General features: G+C 35.3%; 3 protein-coding genes across 3 annotated transcripts; all 3 read right to left on the reverse strand.

Moving 5' to 3' along the window:
• Positions 1–1165: 1165 nt before the first annotated feature.
• On the reverse strand, positions 1166–5516 carry LOC110719427 (protein STAY-GREEN 1, chloroplastic-like). Its single transcript, XM_021898368.1, has 4 exons — positions 5042–5516; positions 4700–4870; positions 4150–4317; positions 1166–2023 (listed from the first exon to the last, which is right to left on the reverse strand). Exons 1-4 carry the CDS (start codon positions 5171–5173, stop codon positions 1613–1615), a joined length of 882 nt encoding a protein of 293 aa, XP_021754060.1. The 5' UTR covers positions 5174–5516; the 3' UTR covers positions 1166–1612.
• Positions 5517–6996: 1480 nt separating this feature from the next.
• On the reverse strand, positions 6997–8400 carry LOC110719161. The gene has a single exon (XM_021898064.1). The coding sequence runs from the start codon at positions 8398–8400 to the stop codon at positions 6997–6999; it is 1404 nt and encodes a 467-aa protein (XP_021753756.1).
• A 2308-nt stretch (positions 8401–10708) lies between these two features.
• Positions 10709–15604, reverse strand: LOC110719429 (pto-interacting protein 1-like). Its single transcript, XM_021898369.1, has 7 exons — positions 14589–15604; positions 14007–14254; positions 13781–13907; positions 13002–13257; positions 12324–12456; positions 12146–12232; positions 10709–11381 (listed from the first exon to the last, which is right to left on the reverse strand). The coding sequence occupies exons 1-7, from the start codon at positions 14872–14874 to the stop codon at positions 11256–11258; spliced, it is 1263 nt and encodes a 420-aa protein (XP_021754061.1). The 5' UTR covers positions 14875–15604; the 3' UTR covers positions 10709–11255.
• Between the last annotated feature and the right edge of the window lie 188 nt (positions 15605–15792).

The following is a 15792-nucleotide window of genomic DNA, read 5'->3' on the forward strand; positions in this document are numbered from 1 at the left end:
AAACCATAAAGTTATCCAAAAAGATAAAACACTACATATCCCTTAATCTAGAACATAATATTGAAGTAATTGAACCACAAAACCATGATACAAATTACTGAAATTAGCCAATTTAAGCAAATCGTGAAGGAATGAAATCAAATTAAAAATTTAAAACGAGAATGAGAGATTGAGAGGAATACCTGAGAAAGTGAGAAGGCTGAGAGCACCGACGAGAGTGACGCCTGGACGGCGGCGACGAGCGACGAGTGACGGGCTGACGGCGAGTCGACAAAGGATTGAAGGAATAGAGTATTAAAGTGGCCAGGTTTCGTGATGACTGAGGACTTGCGACGAGCGACGAGCCGACGACTGACGCTGTGACGGTGGACGGTGGGCGACGGTCAGGCGACTTCAGTCGGCGGCGATTTGGGTTTGAGAAGGTTGAGGTAGAATGAACTCGTGAAGAGGAAGATTGAAAGAAGTAGGGTTTGAGAAAAAAGAAACTGAGGGAGTTGGGCTGGAATAACAAAAGGGCGTGTCCAAAATAAAACGGGCCGTGTCATAGGGAGACACGGTCTGTATCCATGACGTATTTTTTTTTTTTAAAAAAAGGGACACGGATTTTGAAGTGTCGGACACGTATCGCACCGTGTCCCACCCGTGTCGGTGTCGGACACGCGTGTCGACACGGACACCTCAGCTAGGTGGCGTGTCCGTGCTTCACAGCTTGACATTACTCGTTATTGAATGTCATTTGTCAATTAGTAAACTTGATAATTATTAATAGAATTTTAGGGTTTATATGTTGTCTATTTTTATTTGATAGGTTGAATCATTAAAAAAAAAAACACTTGATTGAATCATTGATAGATGATTTTGCTACTACGAAAATTCATAGAGTACAATTCAACTATTTTTTGTAACAGTAAATTATTAATACATTTCATTTCCTAAATCAAAGTATTGTCTACCATATTGAATCCCCAAGACTTTAAATTCCTAGCTTCACCACTTACAATTACAAAACTTAAATAAAATATCTTAGGTGTGTTGCAAATAATTTGTAGTTTATAATTTTCTTGGTAAAGTAAATATAAAAAACTTCATATTACCCGTACATATCATTGGTAAATTAGAAATCTAAGAGCTTTAATTAATGAAATAATAAAAATAACATTCAAACTTAAACATGTAGAAAAGTCTCCCCTAACCAAAATCAAATGTGGCATACTCCATATCATGTGTTGTGTAACAATAGGAGTCTTAATTTTGACATGATAACTTAACTAGTCACAATAATTACACGTAATAGTTGTTTACCAAAATACCAAAACAAATCAACGTGTATGTACAAAATTAAAGTCCATGAATTTAATCCTTTCAACCCCTTAACATTGGATTGAAAGCGAGGTGATCTTGACAAGGTCACAAATACATACAAGCCTTCAACATCAGATCATCCGATACAAGGAAGCTCCTTTATCCACCCGAATTTCGACTAATTTAATATAAGTACATTTTAATTACCTAAGATAAGTTTTCTAATTGTATGTGTTATATACAAAATAAATCTATGGTTGTAATCAAATATTTGGTGTTGATTCAACTCAAGCATACAATACTTACCGAATCATCGGGTTCCGGTGGGGGGGATCGAGATGTCTCCGCTAAGTTCTTGCTCTAGCTGAGGTTGCTCATGTGATAGTGAGGGAGTCCAAGGGATCAAACTAGTTGGTGGAAAGCAACACCTACATGGTTCGGTGCAAGGCTCTAACATGTCCCATTTCGAGTTGCTTGTTATTGAAGGCTCTTCTTCGTCTTTTTCTTCATCATCATCATCATCGTCACCTTGCTTGTTTATCATCATCATCTTCTTTGTGTTCTTCGAAGTGGGGTCCAGCGCATCCTTGAGTGGGCCCCAGCACTCGACTTTGTTGAACTCAGGGATGCTTGAATGGAAATACACCCAAACAGTTGCTTCTTGCAGTTCTGGGTTGTTGTTGAACAAATTTTCATCCCCATGCACAAATGCACTCAGCACCTGCCCATTTCAACAGCACATCTCATGTTGTTTAGCAACATATTTGGACTTATGTTACTTTTTCTTATACTCCGTTCTTTTCGAGTAAAGTTTTCGGAAAAATACATTCAGATAATTAAAGAGTTTCATACAGTAGTTCAATTCAAAACTAATAATGAGCTTTCGTGTGTCAAAAATAAATTCAAATAATCTTGGAGAAGGGTTTTCAAACGAAGTTCAAATACGAGTATTATTGGTGCTCCATTTCCGGACCAGACAAAGTTGCACTCATCATGTCGTATGACCCTAATTAAGTAATTAATACTCTTTAAAACTAGCATGGTAAGTCTTGTACGTAATCTAACAATTATTATGGCTAATTACTTTTCCTAATATGGGGCAGAAATAGGTGTCACACAGGGGTGGTTCCACACAGGGGTGGTTCTGAGCATGTGCAGAGTGGTCGATCGCACAAGGCCCCCTAAGTGAAACTACTATAAAAGGGCCCGATTTTTTAATTTAGTAACTTATTTTTCCTCAAAAAATGATTTTAAGGCCCAATTTAACAAAATTGCACCGGGTCACTTCAGTGTAAGCATTTGTAACCCCGCCATTGGTGTCACAGCTGAAAGTACTATGCAAGATTGCAACTTTATTACTAGCTCACTTGCAAAGAGAGGCAAAGAGAATATATTGGACTTACTCTCAAATACAAAAAATGTAAAATTTAAACAGAGTATCCATTAATCTCAAAGGAAACTATAAAAATTGAAATTTAATAACGACTTTATTTTCATGCACAAAAAGTGTTTGTTTAGTTTATTTACTTTTAACTTATATGTAGTCAAACTCTCCAATTTACGTGTATCAGTTGTTTGAGAATGTACATTGATGATTTTTGTAGCAGCTCATTCCTTAATTTGAATAATTTCATTACATAATTAGGTATTTCACGTATTTGGTATTCTTGTCACGAGCAAATGTTTTCTATACAAGTAAGAAAAATTATTTCTAAAATGTAGGCCCATTCTCAAATACTCCCAAATAGAAAAAAGATGAAAAAAAGGAAAAAAAAATAAAATAAAATATGAGGCTCGTTTGAAGATGGCCACAAATAAAAATCTCAGATGTTCAATTATGGAAGTGGGGTAAAGTGGATCACTACACTCCTGGTTCTTGACAATGTACTCAGTACTCAGCAATAATTTTCTGTTCAATCATTTTTGCACATGGGAAATAAGCCCATTATAGTGATTTATTCTTTTTTTAAAGATTTTTTTTTATATATAAATTTATTAATTTACCATATTTTCTAAGCTCGGCCTTAACATGTGAACGATTATAAAGAAAACAAATGAAGTATTTGTAATTTGTTCTTCGTTGGATTGAGTCTAAATGCTTGTTTAATTTCATAAATAATACGAGTAATAAGAGTATAAAATGTTGTTTGGTTGAACATGAGAGATAATTTCATTTACTTAAGGAAGCTAATTAACATTCTCCATTTTGAAAAAAGTATAATTTTTTGAAACTCCTCAAGATGTTGTCAACCAAATAACTTCTCCTTATGATTAAAGAGGTTTTCACTCTTCATTTTCCTTATAAAATGTCAATCAAACAAACATTGAATAGCCTTCTTCAACCGTCAAAACGTGATTAAAATAACTATTAGTCGAATTTACCCTAATTTTATTAATAGGGTCTAAGGTAAGTAACAAATCTCATTTGTTCTTATTTTTCACATACCAAAATCTATTTCAGATATGATATGTACAAATTGAAAAAGATACTCCGTATAACTTAACGAGTTTGTCTAATGCCCCTATGGCCCTATCCTTAGCAAATTGATAAGCCAATCGCCTAATCACTTGAAAACATGTATAGTGCAAATTGGAAAGCCTCGTATTAGTAGCATAAGACTTGAGATTAGACTATTAGAGTGACTCTTTCAATACCGTACTACATAACTTCTTACCCGTTTAAAACGATCTTATTTAAAACCTAATTGAAATTACACTTATTTCTCAAAAGAATAGAAGTATGTACGAGTATGACTATTAAATTATTAATTAGTATGAGACGATTTCACTTAAAACTTTTTTCGCGAAAAAAAAAAATGAGGAAGGAAGAGAGCGTAATTCTCTTACCACAGGGAGTTCCTTGCAAAAGATGTAGTAACGCAAACGAGCACACAAATCTAAGAGGAAATGACCACCACTTATGTGACAATGAACATGTAGTGACATCTTCCCTTTTACTTTCTTCCATTCTGCCACCACTTCATCTCTATACAATTTGTTATACCACCCTTGCAACTATAAACAATATAAAAATATTAACACTGTTATTAATCAAATTAGTAAAAAAAAAAAAAAATATTGCATAAATTAACACCAAATTCCCCTGTTTTTTCTCGAAAGGAAAATACTAATTGAAAATTTGAAATGAATAAACTAGACAATTAAAAAACTAGACTTTATTCTATAAAAAGATAAATATTGCATAAATCACAAACGATATATTCCTAACCTAACAAATGTCTAACGTTCGAGAACAATCCTCGTAGTTAATTAGTTACGTATGGAGTTTTACGTTTACCAAATGCATAAGGTTGATCATTAATATCTTTTAAATAAAAAAAATAAAAAAATAATTAAAAACAAAAAATGATTCGAAAGAAAAAAGAATAGAAATTACCTGGGAATTGTTAATAGTTTGAGAGATAGCCAAAGTGAGTTTGGAGGTGATATCACTATGAGTAAGAGTATAAGTTCTTGGCAATTTTGGGTGTTTCTCTTTATCAACTCCTAAAAACAATACCTTCAATTTTGATGCTTCAAATATTGCTGGCCCAAATAATCTCATCACCTAATCTCAATCATCCACCAACAAAAAATAACACACTAATCAATACCCATGTGGCCATATATACTCCTACGGTCCGGAATCAGTTGTCATGTTACTTGTTCAAATTATACCATCAACGTGACAATTAATTTCAAAACCCGACTCGAATAATAAAGAGATAGAGTTACTTACAGGGGCAAGAGATTGGCTTCTCTTGGATGAAGAAGATCTGCTACTCCTGAAATTAAAAAGAGAGGATTTATCCTCAGGAAATGAAGGTTTGAGCTTTGATGGCAGTAACATAGAGGCAGTTAAAGTGGCCATCACTCAAAAATTAGTAACTACAGAAGTATTAATAAATTAATTAATTACTTCTGTATTTTATTAATTAATGAATTAGAGGTCCAATATTTTAGGATTTTGAACAAGATTTTATATGTAACAAGAGTAGTCTACCAAAGACTAGAAAGGAAAAAAAAAAAAAGAAAGAAAGAAAGAAAGAAAGAAAAAGAAGATACTTTGAGTAATTGGGTGTTTTTCTTTGCTTAAGAGTTTTAATTATATTTTGGAAAACTTTGAAGCTTTGTTTTCCACCTTTTCAAAGGAGGAGAGAGAAAGAGAAAAGCGTGTAGAGAGTAGATTCACAAGTTTGTTCTACCGTGAATTGAGGAAATTGCTTGAAGTTACTAACTTCTACTAGTAATTGAAAATGAAATGTAGGTAATTTACACGTGTTTCAATTTTAATTTTGTATTGATTTGGAAATTTTGGGGACATTTTGCCATTTTGGACCAATTATATAACGGCGGTATGTGGCTATGTGCTTCCTCTTCTCATTTTTGAGGGTATTTTTCTATTTTGGAGTTTTGAAATGATTGTCATTTAAGATTTAACTCATTTTTTGTGTTGGACTAGCAAATTTAAATTTTCCGGGTTTGGTTTAAGGAAATCGCAAGGAAATTGAATTAAATATGAGGTCTCCGTGGAAGATAATCTCGGCGAATATGACTGTGAAGATCGCTGATCATGCCTAGATCATAGGAGATAAATGTCAATATGTTTTTATTTGATGGTACTAAGTAGGCTTCATTGGTTTTTTTATAATTATGAATCCACCTTTCACGAACAAATCATTTAACTTGCTTTAAGAAAAACAAAACTACATAAGTACATCATATTTGTAATACTTTTATATTTAAGTTTTTTTAAAGGTAAAGAAAATAACATTGAATCTGACTTTATAGGAAATAGGTCAATAAGGATTAAAACTAGAGATGTATGGGTTCCAAATCCACCTTCTTTTTAGATTGCCTTGTGATCTGTTATAATCTGCAATACTTCTGTGTTTAAGTGTTTATAGTCAATTTTATCAATCCAGACTCCTCTATCTTACTACTCATTATGATAGAGCATATTTTCCTTTATCTTACTACTCAATCCAAGTTCAACAAATCATCTTCCTCCTATTGTGTGACATTCATCTATCCACAGTAAAATCAACAGTGCACAATCTTTTTGTATGAAATTGTTAGGATGAGTATTTACTCAACTCTCACCACTACTAGACTACTACCTTTAAATAACATTATGAACTAAACTGGTCCGAATCACATACATGCTACAAAATGAATATGTCAATCAATTTTCAAGTGAAATGAGGTTAATCCTCAAGCAAGCTAAGGGTACGCGTATAATACTTCTCATAATTATTATCATTAGTAAAGAGAAGGTCCATCCTAAGGAAGGGGATTTTAAGGAAATCCCTTTTAGAATGAGCTTAGTGAGATTCAAACTTGGTCTCATGCCTGAAAGTCGGAGAACTAACTAACTACTCTAGTCGACTAGCCAAATATCTTATAAAACTTCTCACAAATTGTCATAATTGCTTTAGAAGGGTTTGATGTAATACCCATACTAACAACTCAACAAGATTCACTTTCTTTTTTGGGAACTGGTATTTTAAGATACCCCATAATCAAGCACATTTGACACGGGGTAAATCAGGATCTGCATTATAAGACAAAATACGCTAAATTAACTTGTGTTAATTTTTTGGGACAATTATCAGTCTCAAGCACATAGTTTTTTTTTTTTTTTTTTTTTTTTTTTCTTTCTTTTTTGACAAGAGCAAATGAAAACAAGCTACATTACATCAAATTCATAAGATTAACCCGACATTGTCTCGTAATGTCGTTTGCTCTTTGAACCTGATCTCTCTGCACTTTTAGGATCGTGCATCTTTGGAACAAGGCACCCACTTCCCTTAACCCCTTAAGAAACCAAATGATCGAGACCTCCTTGCCATGGTAATCCTGTAGATTGTTCAACAGGGATAATGAGTCAGTTAGTAACAGGATTTCATTCCTACCTTTAGAATGAGCCCATTTCATCGCTTCCAAGCAAGCCCAACCTTCACATTGTATTACAGATGCTGCAACGCCGTATTTTCCTCCCTCCTCAAGCACAAAGCCTAGGTTATTGCTCTTAACCGCCCAGCCTATCTCTGCTCTTGTAGTCCTCTTATCCCAGGAGCTGTCAGCTTCTAAAATGAAGTCATCAAACCCCGCCTTCTCCTTCCCTAAGTGGACATAGTTAAAACCCGGAGGATGGATAGGTTCATCCCTGCTAGTAGGCTCTTCCGCCGTTATCATACTCGCAAGATGGGAGAAATATTCATGATCTTGTATTGCAAGATTTATAAATTCCCTCACTAGGCTACTAGTCCCAACCGTATCCCTGAAGCATCTGGCATTCCTAGCCTGCCACATACCCCAAAGAGACGCAATAAACCTTGCACATCGGGTTCCTTGTTTACCATCCTCGCTATAAAAGAGCAGGATATAGTGTTGGATCCATTCTTTAAAAGAAATAGACCCAGGAAAGTCAGGGCAAACGTCTAAGGAACCTGTTTCCCAGACTTCCTTTGCCTGAATACAATACCTGAAAAGATGCTGGTTGTCTTCCTCTTCCTCTCTACAGAGGTCACACTCCGTTTCGATAGGTATACCCCTGTTTGCCAGATTTGCCTTGACGGCAATGCCATCATGAAACAGCTTCCACAGGAACACTTTCCATTTTGGCTGGATATCCATCCTCCATACCAGCTTCACAAACTCCTGATCCCTTGCCAAGAAATTAGCACTATCTAGACCCAAATTCTTAGAAAGATAGTAGTACCCCGTTTTAACCGTATATCTGCCCGATGGATGGTACTTCCAGTAGGGGAAATCATCCTCATTGGAAAGCGGGAGTTCCATTGGCAGGATTGCTTTCGCCCAATCCCAATCGAAACATTCCCAGATCTTCCCTGCCTTCCAAGCTTTCGTTTCCCTATCTATAAAGTCACTAACCTTCCACATCGAGGCGGCCCCCAGAGTTTGGCCTGATTTTACTAATGGGATCTCCCCTTTCACCCATGGCATGCTAATTGTCTTAATATTTTCCCCATTCCCTACCTTCCATGCGAAACCCCCCTTGAATGATTGAGAGGATTTTTGAAGACTTGTCCTTCCCAGGGACGGAGTTCCTCTTCTGATATATGGTCTAGCCATGTTGCAAATGCGACATGGTTGAAAACTTGTGTGGACTCTAGAGAGAAGCAGCTATGGGTTGAGATGCATCCTTGTAGCCTGTTTGAAGAGAAGGGCATTGTTGAGACTAAAGAGTTGGCGGCAATCAACTCATCAAACTCAACTAGGAGTAACTGGGTAAGGGTGCTACGTACAATTTTTAATATGCTACCTTATGATAATATGCATCAAATGCATACATGTTTTAACGGTTAAAGATTGGATTTCTTAACCAAAATCAGTTTTTAATCTCTGTATACTTAAATTGTGTCCTAACCCAGCTAAAAGCTGATAAGAATCTAAGATGGAGACAAGCCATGGCAAAGGAGCTCAATGCATTGATTTCTTACTATACATGGTATGTCGGTCACAAATTCACAATTTCAAATGGAAGGCTCAAATAATTCTTTTTTTTTTTTGTACGGTAAGGAGAACCCTGACTAGACTTCAACCATTACGGTTTTATTGGTCCAATATTTACGGGTCAGACACATGGGATTAGAGGGAAGGGTGAGGAAATCCTAACCTCACCCAAAGCATCCTCAATTAGTAAGATTTGAACCCAAACTTATAGGATCTAAGGTAAGAAACTTACCAAGTGAGCCAACACTTTATTGGTAAATAATTCATATTATTGGTTACTCGTACAAGACAAAGTTGTTTACTACCTCCGTTTCGTAATAATTGCAACTATAAGGAGGCCACAAAGTTTTAGGAGAATTATAGGGTAGGGACCAACGGAATAATTTTATAATATAAAGTATAGTTAATGGGGATATATTTAATTGTAAATAAGAGAGAGAAATAATAATAAAATAAAATACAAATTAAAAAAAAAAAAAAATAAATTACGTGGGGTTGGTAAGAGAGAGAAATAATACGAGTAAGATATTAGTGGGTCCTTACCATATAAAGACGTGTTACAATTATTATAAAATAAGAAAATGTTGTGATTATTACAAAACGCAGAGACTAATATTGATTAATAATATACAGTACAATTGATTTTGATTGTTAAGTAACAAGACGAATAAAGCACGTTTACTTTGTGAAGAACCTGTGGTAGCGTCCCATATCCATGGCCTACATCTACATCGAGTGCATTATATTTGCTCAGAGCCTCAGATATGAATATATGATATGTCCGAGTGAGCAGGCCATGCCACCATTACACGCCTTTTCCATCCTCAAAAGGCCAGTTGGCCAATGACAGCACCATTTCAAGATTCAACTAATGTGTATCTCGGGCGATGTTCCGGATTGCTAGTTTGTACTTTGTACTTTTTTAATTTGATAATTATGTTCAATTGATTGTATAGTTAGTGTGTGATCCGAATGTTGCCTTGAATGTTACGGTTCATCTAAGTTCATATGTATTTATTTTCTAATGTTGTGAAGAATGAATAAATTAAACAACTTCTAATTTGAAAGGAATATATAATGTTAATTATGTGAAATTTAAAACACTAATATAAGTTGGTTGAGATGGTAAGTGTATAACCTTTATTTGTTGGTGATTGCGGGTTCAAATTTAGATCAAACCGTAATTTTTTTATTTTGTTAAATGAAGTTGCTAACTTACATGTCGCATGTACTTTGAATAGTGACATGACATTGTGACATGGTGTCATATACGTTGAAAAGTGTCACGTGCCACCGTTCCTTTAAAAGAAACGCCTTTTAATATATAGTATAGATTATTTCATAAACGTGCTAAATTGCATATTTTATTTATCTAAATATTGTTGGAACTAATTTCCAAACTATACTCACAATTGTAATTTGATCCCATCCTCTAATTGTCCCAAATAATAATGTGGAATAATTGAATTTTGCCCAATTATTTGGGAGGTATGGAGTACTAAGTGTTTAGTTAATTCATTGTTCATAACAAACAAATAAGAAGTAATGATATGTGATACGAAGCATTTTAAATGAACATAGAGTAGTAATTTAAACTGTTGATAGCATATACCATGTACGATGTGAGAATCATTAACTGGAATACTTACATGAATATTACCCGGTTTAATTGGCTAAATTTTAGTTATTAGACCAATACGCACATTTGGTCCTTCAAAGTAACCAAACCCTTAACCTAAGCAATCAATTAGCTTAAAATCTCAATCAAAAGTTGTAGATTTAATTGCTACCTATTCAACCTCAATCTTCAAAAATCAATATATTGCCACAATGCTACACAGCAAACATATGGAAGATATGATTGATTGTGCCCCGAGGAACACTAATAATCTTCATGCACCCACATATTCCCACAACAAATAACATCTACATAAACAAAATAAATAAGCATTTAACTCATTAGAATAAGCATCTCACCTACTTATATTACAAAACTCTAAACTTCATTAATCTCAATCAAACACAAATACACATCCTAAGACCCTTAGTATAGGCAATATAAATAAACACCTAATTAGACTAGGACTCCTTGTGATAATATACTCTTTTTTTTCCTACACGTAAAATCCAATCCTTAAGGACTAGTAAAACCGTGTAGGACCACTGAAAAAACATTAAAAAAAATGACTTATCCTGATTGGACTGGGATTGAGCCTAGTAACTTGCCTTGTCTGCCAAGGGTCCTCTGCAACCCCGATTACCCATGTATCAAAATAATCGTCTAACCAATACAACAAACCCAAAACAACCCTATACAGATTACTCAAAGATGATGTTGACTTTTGAGTGTTGACCCATGCTACTCAAAGTCTCAAATACACATCTTTCCAAAGGTTTTTTTTAAAAAAAAAAAAAAAAAAGCAATTAAGTAAAATGAAAGACGACATTCGTCCCAACCCAACTTCACATACACCTTAACATGTCTGGCTGGCTATGTATGGTGCAACATTTAACAAAGGTTGGAGTGCCATGACAACGATGCTCATGTTTAGCCGAAAATCAGGTTCAGGATTTAAGCACAATTCAGCAATTGCAGCCATCTGCATAATGATGTAATGTATTAGCATAGATTCTAGTATTAATTCATTAGTCAGTAAAATTTACTTGCACATAGAGAGAGCATGTCATTTAACAACCACCAACAAATTGGTATCCTAGCCTAAAAGAAAGAATTATCCATGCATGAAAGATGTATATCAGTGCAACACCCATAGTTATTAAAATCCCGATTTTATGCTTAAAATCTTACAATTTATGTATGTCCATACGATTTGATTTACGATCCCACCTGATACATATTTCTCTCTATCAATCAATCAATCAATCAATTAAAGCCTTAATCCCATAAGTGGGGTCGGCTAACGTGAACCAAATTTGATTATTCCGTGTAGTCATCGACATAAATCTTCCTCCTCCATCCCTTACGATCCAACGATTCATCCTCATGCAAATCCATATACTTCATATCCTTCCTAACTCCTTCCAATCAAGTCATTTTCGGTCTCCCTTTCCCTCGTTTAACCCCTCCATGGTCCCACTCTTCTACCTGGTGCATATTTCTCTCAAATAGCGAAAATTTTACAAGTTTAAAACATGTCTACAAAGTTATTTATAAATATACATTGTCTATTATTGGTTGTTTATTGAGTGAACAACTATTTTCTATTAATAATTAGACTTTTAACTTATAAGTTAAATATATTCAATTAAATTCGAATATGACATCTTTATTATGCATATTTGATTTTACGATTCAATTTTAAAAGCCCCTTTCAATTTAAAGTAGAATCTCGAATTTAATAACCTTGGCAACACCTCTGCCACGATATTCTCCATCGAGCCTAGGATCAACACACTGCTCGACGTTGTCTTCACTGAGTTTAGGTCTAGCCTGACATCATTAAGCATATGCACTGTGTTAGAAGCAAATCTAAGTCATTTGTACCAAAAAATATCACAAAACAGAGCAAAATAACGAGTACCCATGTCACCAGACTTTGCTGTCCACGAGGTAAGGTATAATCAACAGGTTTCCGACCAGTGAGAAGCTCAAGCAATACAACACCAAAACTGTACACATCGCTCTTGTCATTGAGCTGCCCTGTCATCGCATACCTACAGACATAAAACATTTCCACATGAACAATAATCAGATTAAAGGCAAAATAGTTCAAGAGTGAATCTTCTAATTGGATAGAGAGCTAATAAAACCTGAAGGTACTCCATCCTATGACTAATCATAATAGTACTCCCTACGGAGGGGAGTCGAGTACTCTAGTTTCGTAAACACCCCTCCAGTAGCATGTGTCATGAGGCCCTCAAGACACTAGGATTTTTTTTTTTTTTTTTTTATGTTGTTTCGGCTCTACAGGGTGTCAACGAAATTAAGTCACAGAACTACCAGAAGATTATGCCAGTGGCCTGGTGTTAAAACTATCCTAGGCCATTCATAAACTATTATTATACTAGTGTGATACTTTAACATAAGTAACCAATCCAATCCACACCACATTAGTGAGCCTTGGTCAGCCAAAATATTTCCTTGATTGCTGAAAGATAAAATAAAATCTTTTGGAAGGTCATTTATGGTTTATAAAGATTCCCCAACATGCTGAGTAATTCCAAATAGAGGTTAAAAAAACAGGAGAAAAGATCCTTACTCAGGTCCATGATAGCCACGAGAATGAAGTCGTGCTGCCATATCCGGAGCTTTATTTGACAGATCAAAATCACCAATCTTAGCAACATCATCATCAAAGAGCAGTATATTACTAGACTTAATATCACGATGAAAAATGGGGGGAGCTGCCTTCTCATGCAAAAACTCAAGCCCCCTGGCAGCACCTACTGCAATTTTAACCCGTTGAGCCCATGACAAAACAGGCCCAGGTTGTGCTCCTTCAACACCCTTCCTCCCTAGACAAAGTATAACAGGAGTATGTAAAAATTGACGAAAATAAATTTTCACTTCCAAGACATAAAAACAAAAAGTCTCTGTGAACACACATGACAAGTTTCAATGGCTTAACTACAAGTACAAATCAAATTAAAAGAAACTCACTAATACGCACAGATTATTCAAACTCACATAGCATAACAGCTAGTTCATGTTTCTTGCAGCACTTAGATTTTGAACAGATTAATGAAAAAAGGACCATGAATCACCATATAACGACAACCTGCAGCAATAAACATTTCATATCATTTAGTAGTCCTTAGTCCTTACATGAGATGATGAGAAACGCATCATTTATCTTATTCATAAGAACCAAGAGATAGAAAGTCCAAAGCTTAAATAAGGCCCAAAAATCTTGCATAAAGAAAATATCAATCAATCTGGACAAAAGGCAATAGTAATAACTAATAAGACAAAAGGGGCAAAGGAAAATAAAGGAAATTAAAGGCCTTTAGGCTCCAAACACCACAAATTCCAGCTTACCATGAAGGATGTCATGAAGAGTTCCATTGGATGCAAACTCATAAGCAAGAATATGTAGGTTGTCATCAACACAGTAACCAAGCAATTCAACAAAATTTTCATGTTTTAGCCTTGAAACCATAGAAACCTGCAAATAAAAACGATAAAATAAGCATCACAGTTTTCTAAGGTAAAAATAGCACTTTAGTAGATCAATAATTTCAATATGATTTCAAAGGTTGTAAACCTGGGATAAAAATTCGTCATCTGGTTGTTTGCTGGCATCCAGTTTTTTTATAGCTGCTGCACGCCCATTTTTAAGCTTACCATAGTACACGCTGCCATATGCGCCTTCCCCTATTAAAGCATTGGAGCTGTAGTTTTCTGTAACTTCCCGTAGTTCATCCACAGAAATTTGAGGGACAACAATAGGCTGGACTTCCACTGGTGGCTTGCTAGGTTCATCATCAACTAACTGATCATTTCCATCTCTCCCTACATTAATAAATTTTTACTTTTAAAACTCAGAAACTAACAGCATATGAAAAAGAAAATAAACCAAGGATGCGTCGCCACAATAAATTAAGATTTCTGACATCAAGAACTTCAAATCAAACACAGACAGGCACACATGCATATGTATTAACAGCACACAGACCAATTCTATTCAGCATGATACACAGAGTATCTCTAAGACTATCAGCAGATTTGTAACACTATGAAATCAAATGCTTTCACAACATCCAAAGCAAGGCGCTCACGAACAATCGGTTAATCATAGTTTATTAAGTAATCACTAACAATAGTGGGTTAGGATTTTAAATCATACCATCAGAAACAGAGTGAAGGTTGGGGGAATTGAGTTGTATGTCCAAATTATTTTCCCAATCATCACAGTCTGGAGTGTCAAGAACTTCAAGGTCAATCTGGGTTTCGACAATATAAGGAACTGGAGCCTCAATTTCTGAATCAAGACCCTCAATATCAATTCCAGCAGGCACAACATCCAGTTCAGGACCCGAAACCTCCGAAATAGTAGTGCCATCCCCTGATACAAGAGCCACAACACCGGAATCACTAACCCCATCAACAACTTTTTCAGCCAAACCATCCATTGATTCCAAGGATATTACAAGTTGAACAAATCAAATTGAAGATCTAAGGTTACAAAGAGATGTAATTTTGAACAGAAAATAAAAATAAAAATGATATATGAATAAAGTTTATCAATTTTTGGATCAAGCATTCAAAGGTAAAGGGGAAGTACAAAGAGGAAAAGGGCACAAATCAATATATACACCGGTTACATGTAGTTCTACGAGTCGCATTAAGGGGCTGTTAGGTTGGGGTAGTGGGTAAGAGAATTAACATACTATATTCCCATTGGGGTGGTTTGTTTTACATATTTCTTTGTCATTTCTTGATTACTTGATTTCTTATCCCTTAGGTTTTTCCATCCTCTTTCCCTTTCTCGCTATCCCTTTTCTCCTCTCAAATCCTAAAACACCATAGCCACCCCTCCCCTTCGAGACTCCGCCAACCATCTCCAACCACCATCTTAAGAGATCGTTCGGTTGGATCATTTGGAATGGCTTGATATTACCTGGGAATCGTTAAAAGCTTGAGAGATAGCCAAAGTGATATTGGAGGTGATATCACAAGTTTGAGGGTTAGTTCTACCGGGAGTGGATGAAATTGCTTAAAGTCACTAACTTCCCTTCGGGGATGTTTGTTAATTGATACCCCTTGAAAATAAAGTGTTCTAATTATCACAAAACGGAGAAAATATATATGGGACTGTTTAAGGCTGGCCTGGGAGTTTAGTGGAAATATTTTATTTCCAATTGGTGAAAAGTCCTATATTTGTTTCTCTGGTTTGGGAATAAAGAGTAGGAATAGATTTAGGGTTCTACCCCATCTATTCCCAACAAAATATTACCAAGAGAGGCAAATTATTAGGATGGGAATTGAAATAGGTGGAAAAGGATTAAAATGTCATTAATGAATTGGTAAGTGGAGAAATTTTGATGAAC

Source organism: Chenopodium quinoa, unplaced genomic scaffold (genome assembly GCF_001683475.1).
Source record: "Chenopodium quinoa cultivar QQ74 unplaced genomic scaffold, ASM168347v1, whole genome shotgun sequence".
NCBI lineage: Eukaryota > Viridiplantae > Streptophyta > Magnoliopsida > Caryophyllales > Amaranthaceae > Chenopodium > Chenopodium quinoa.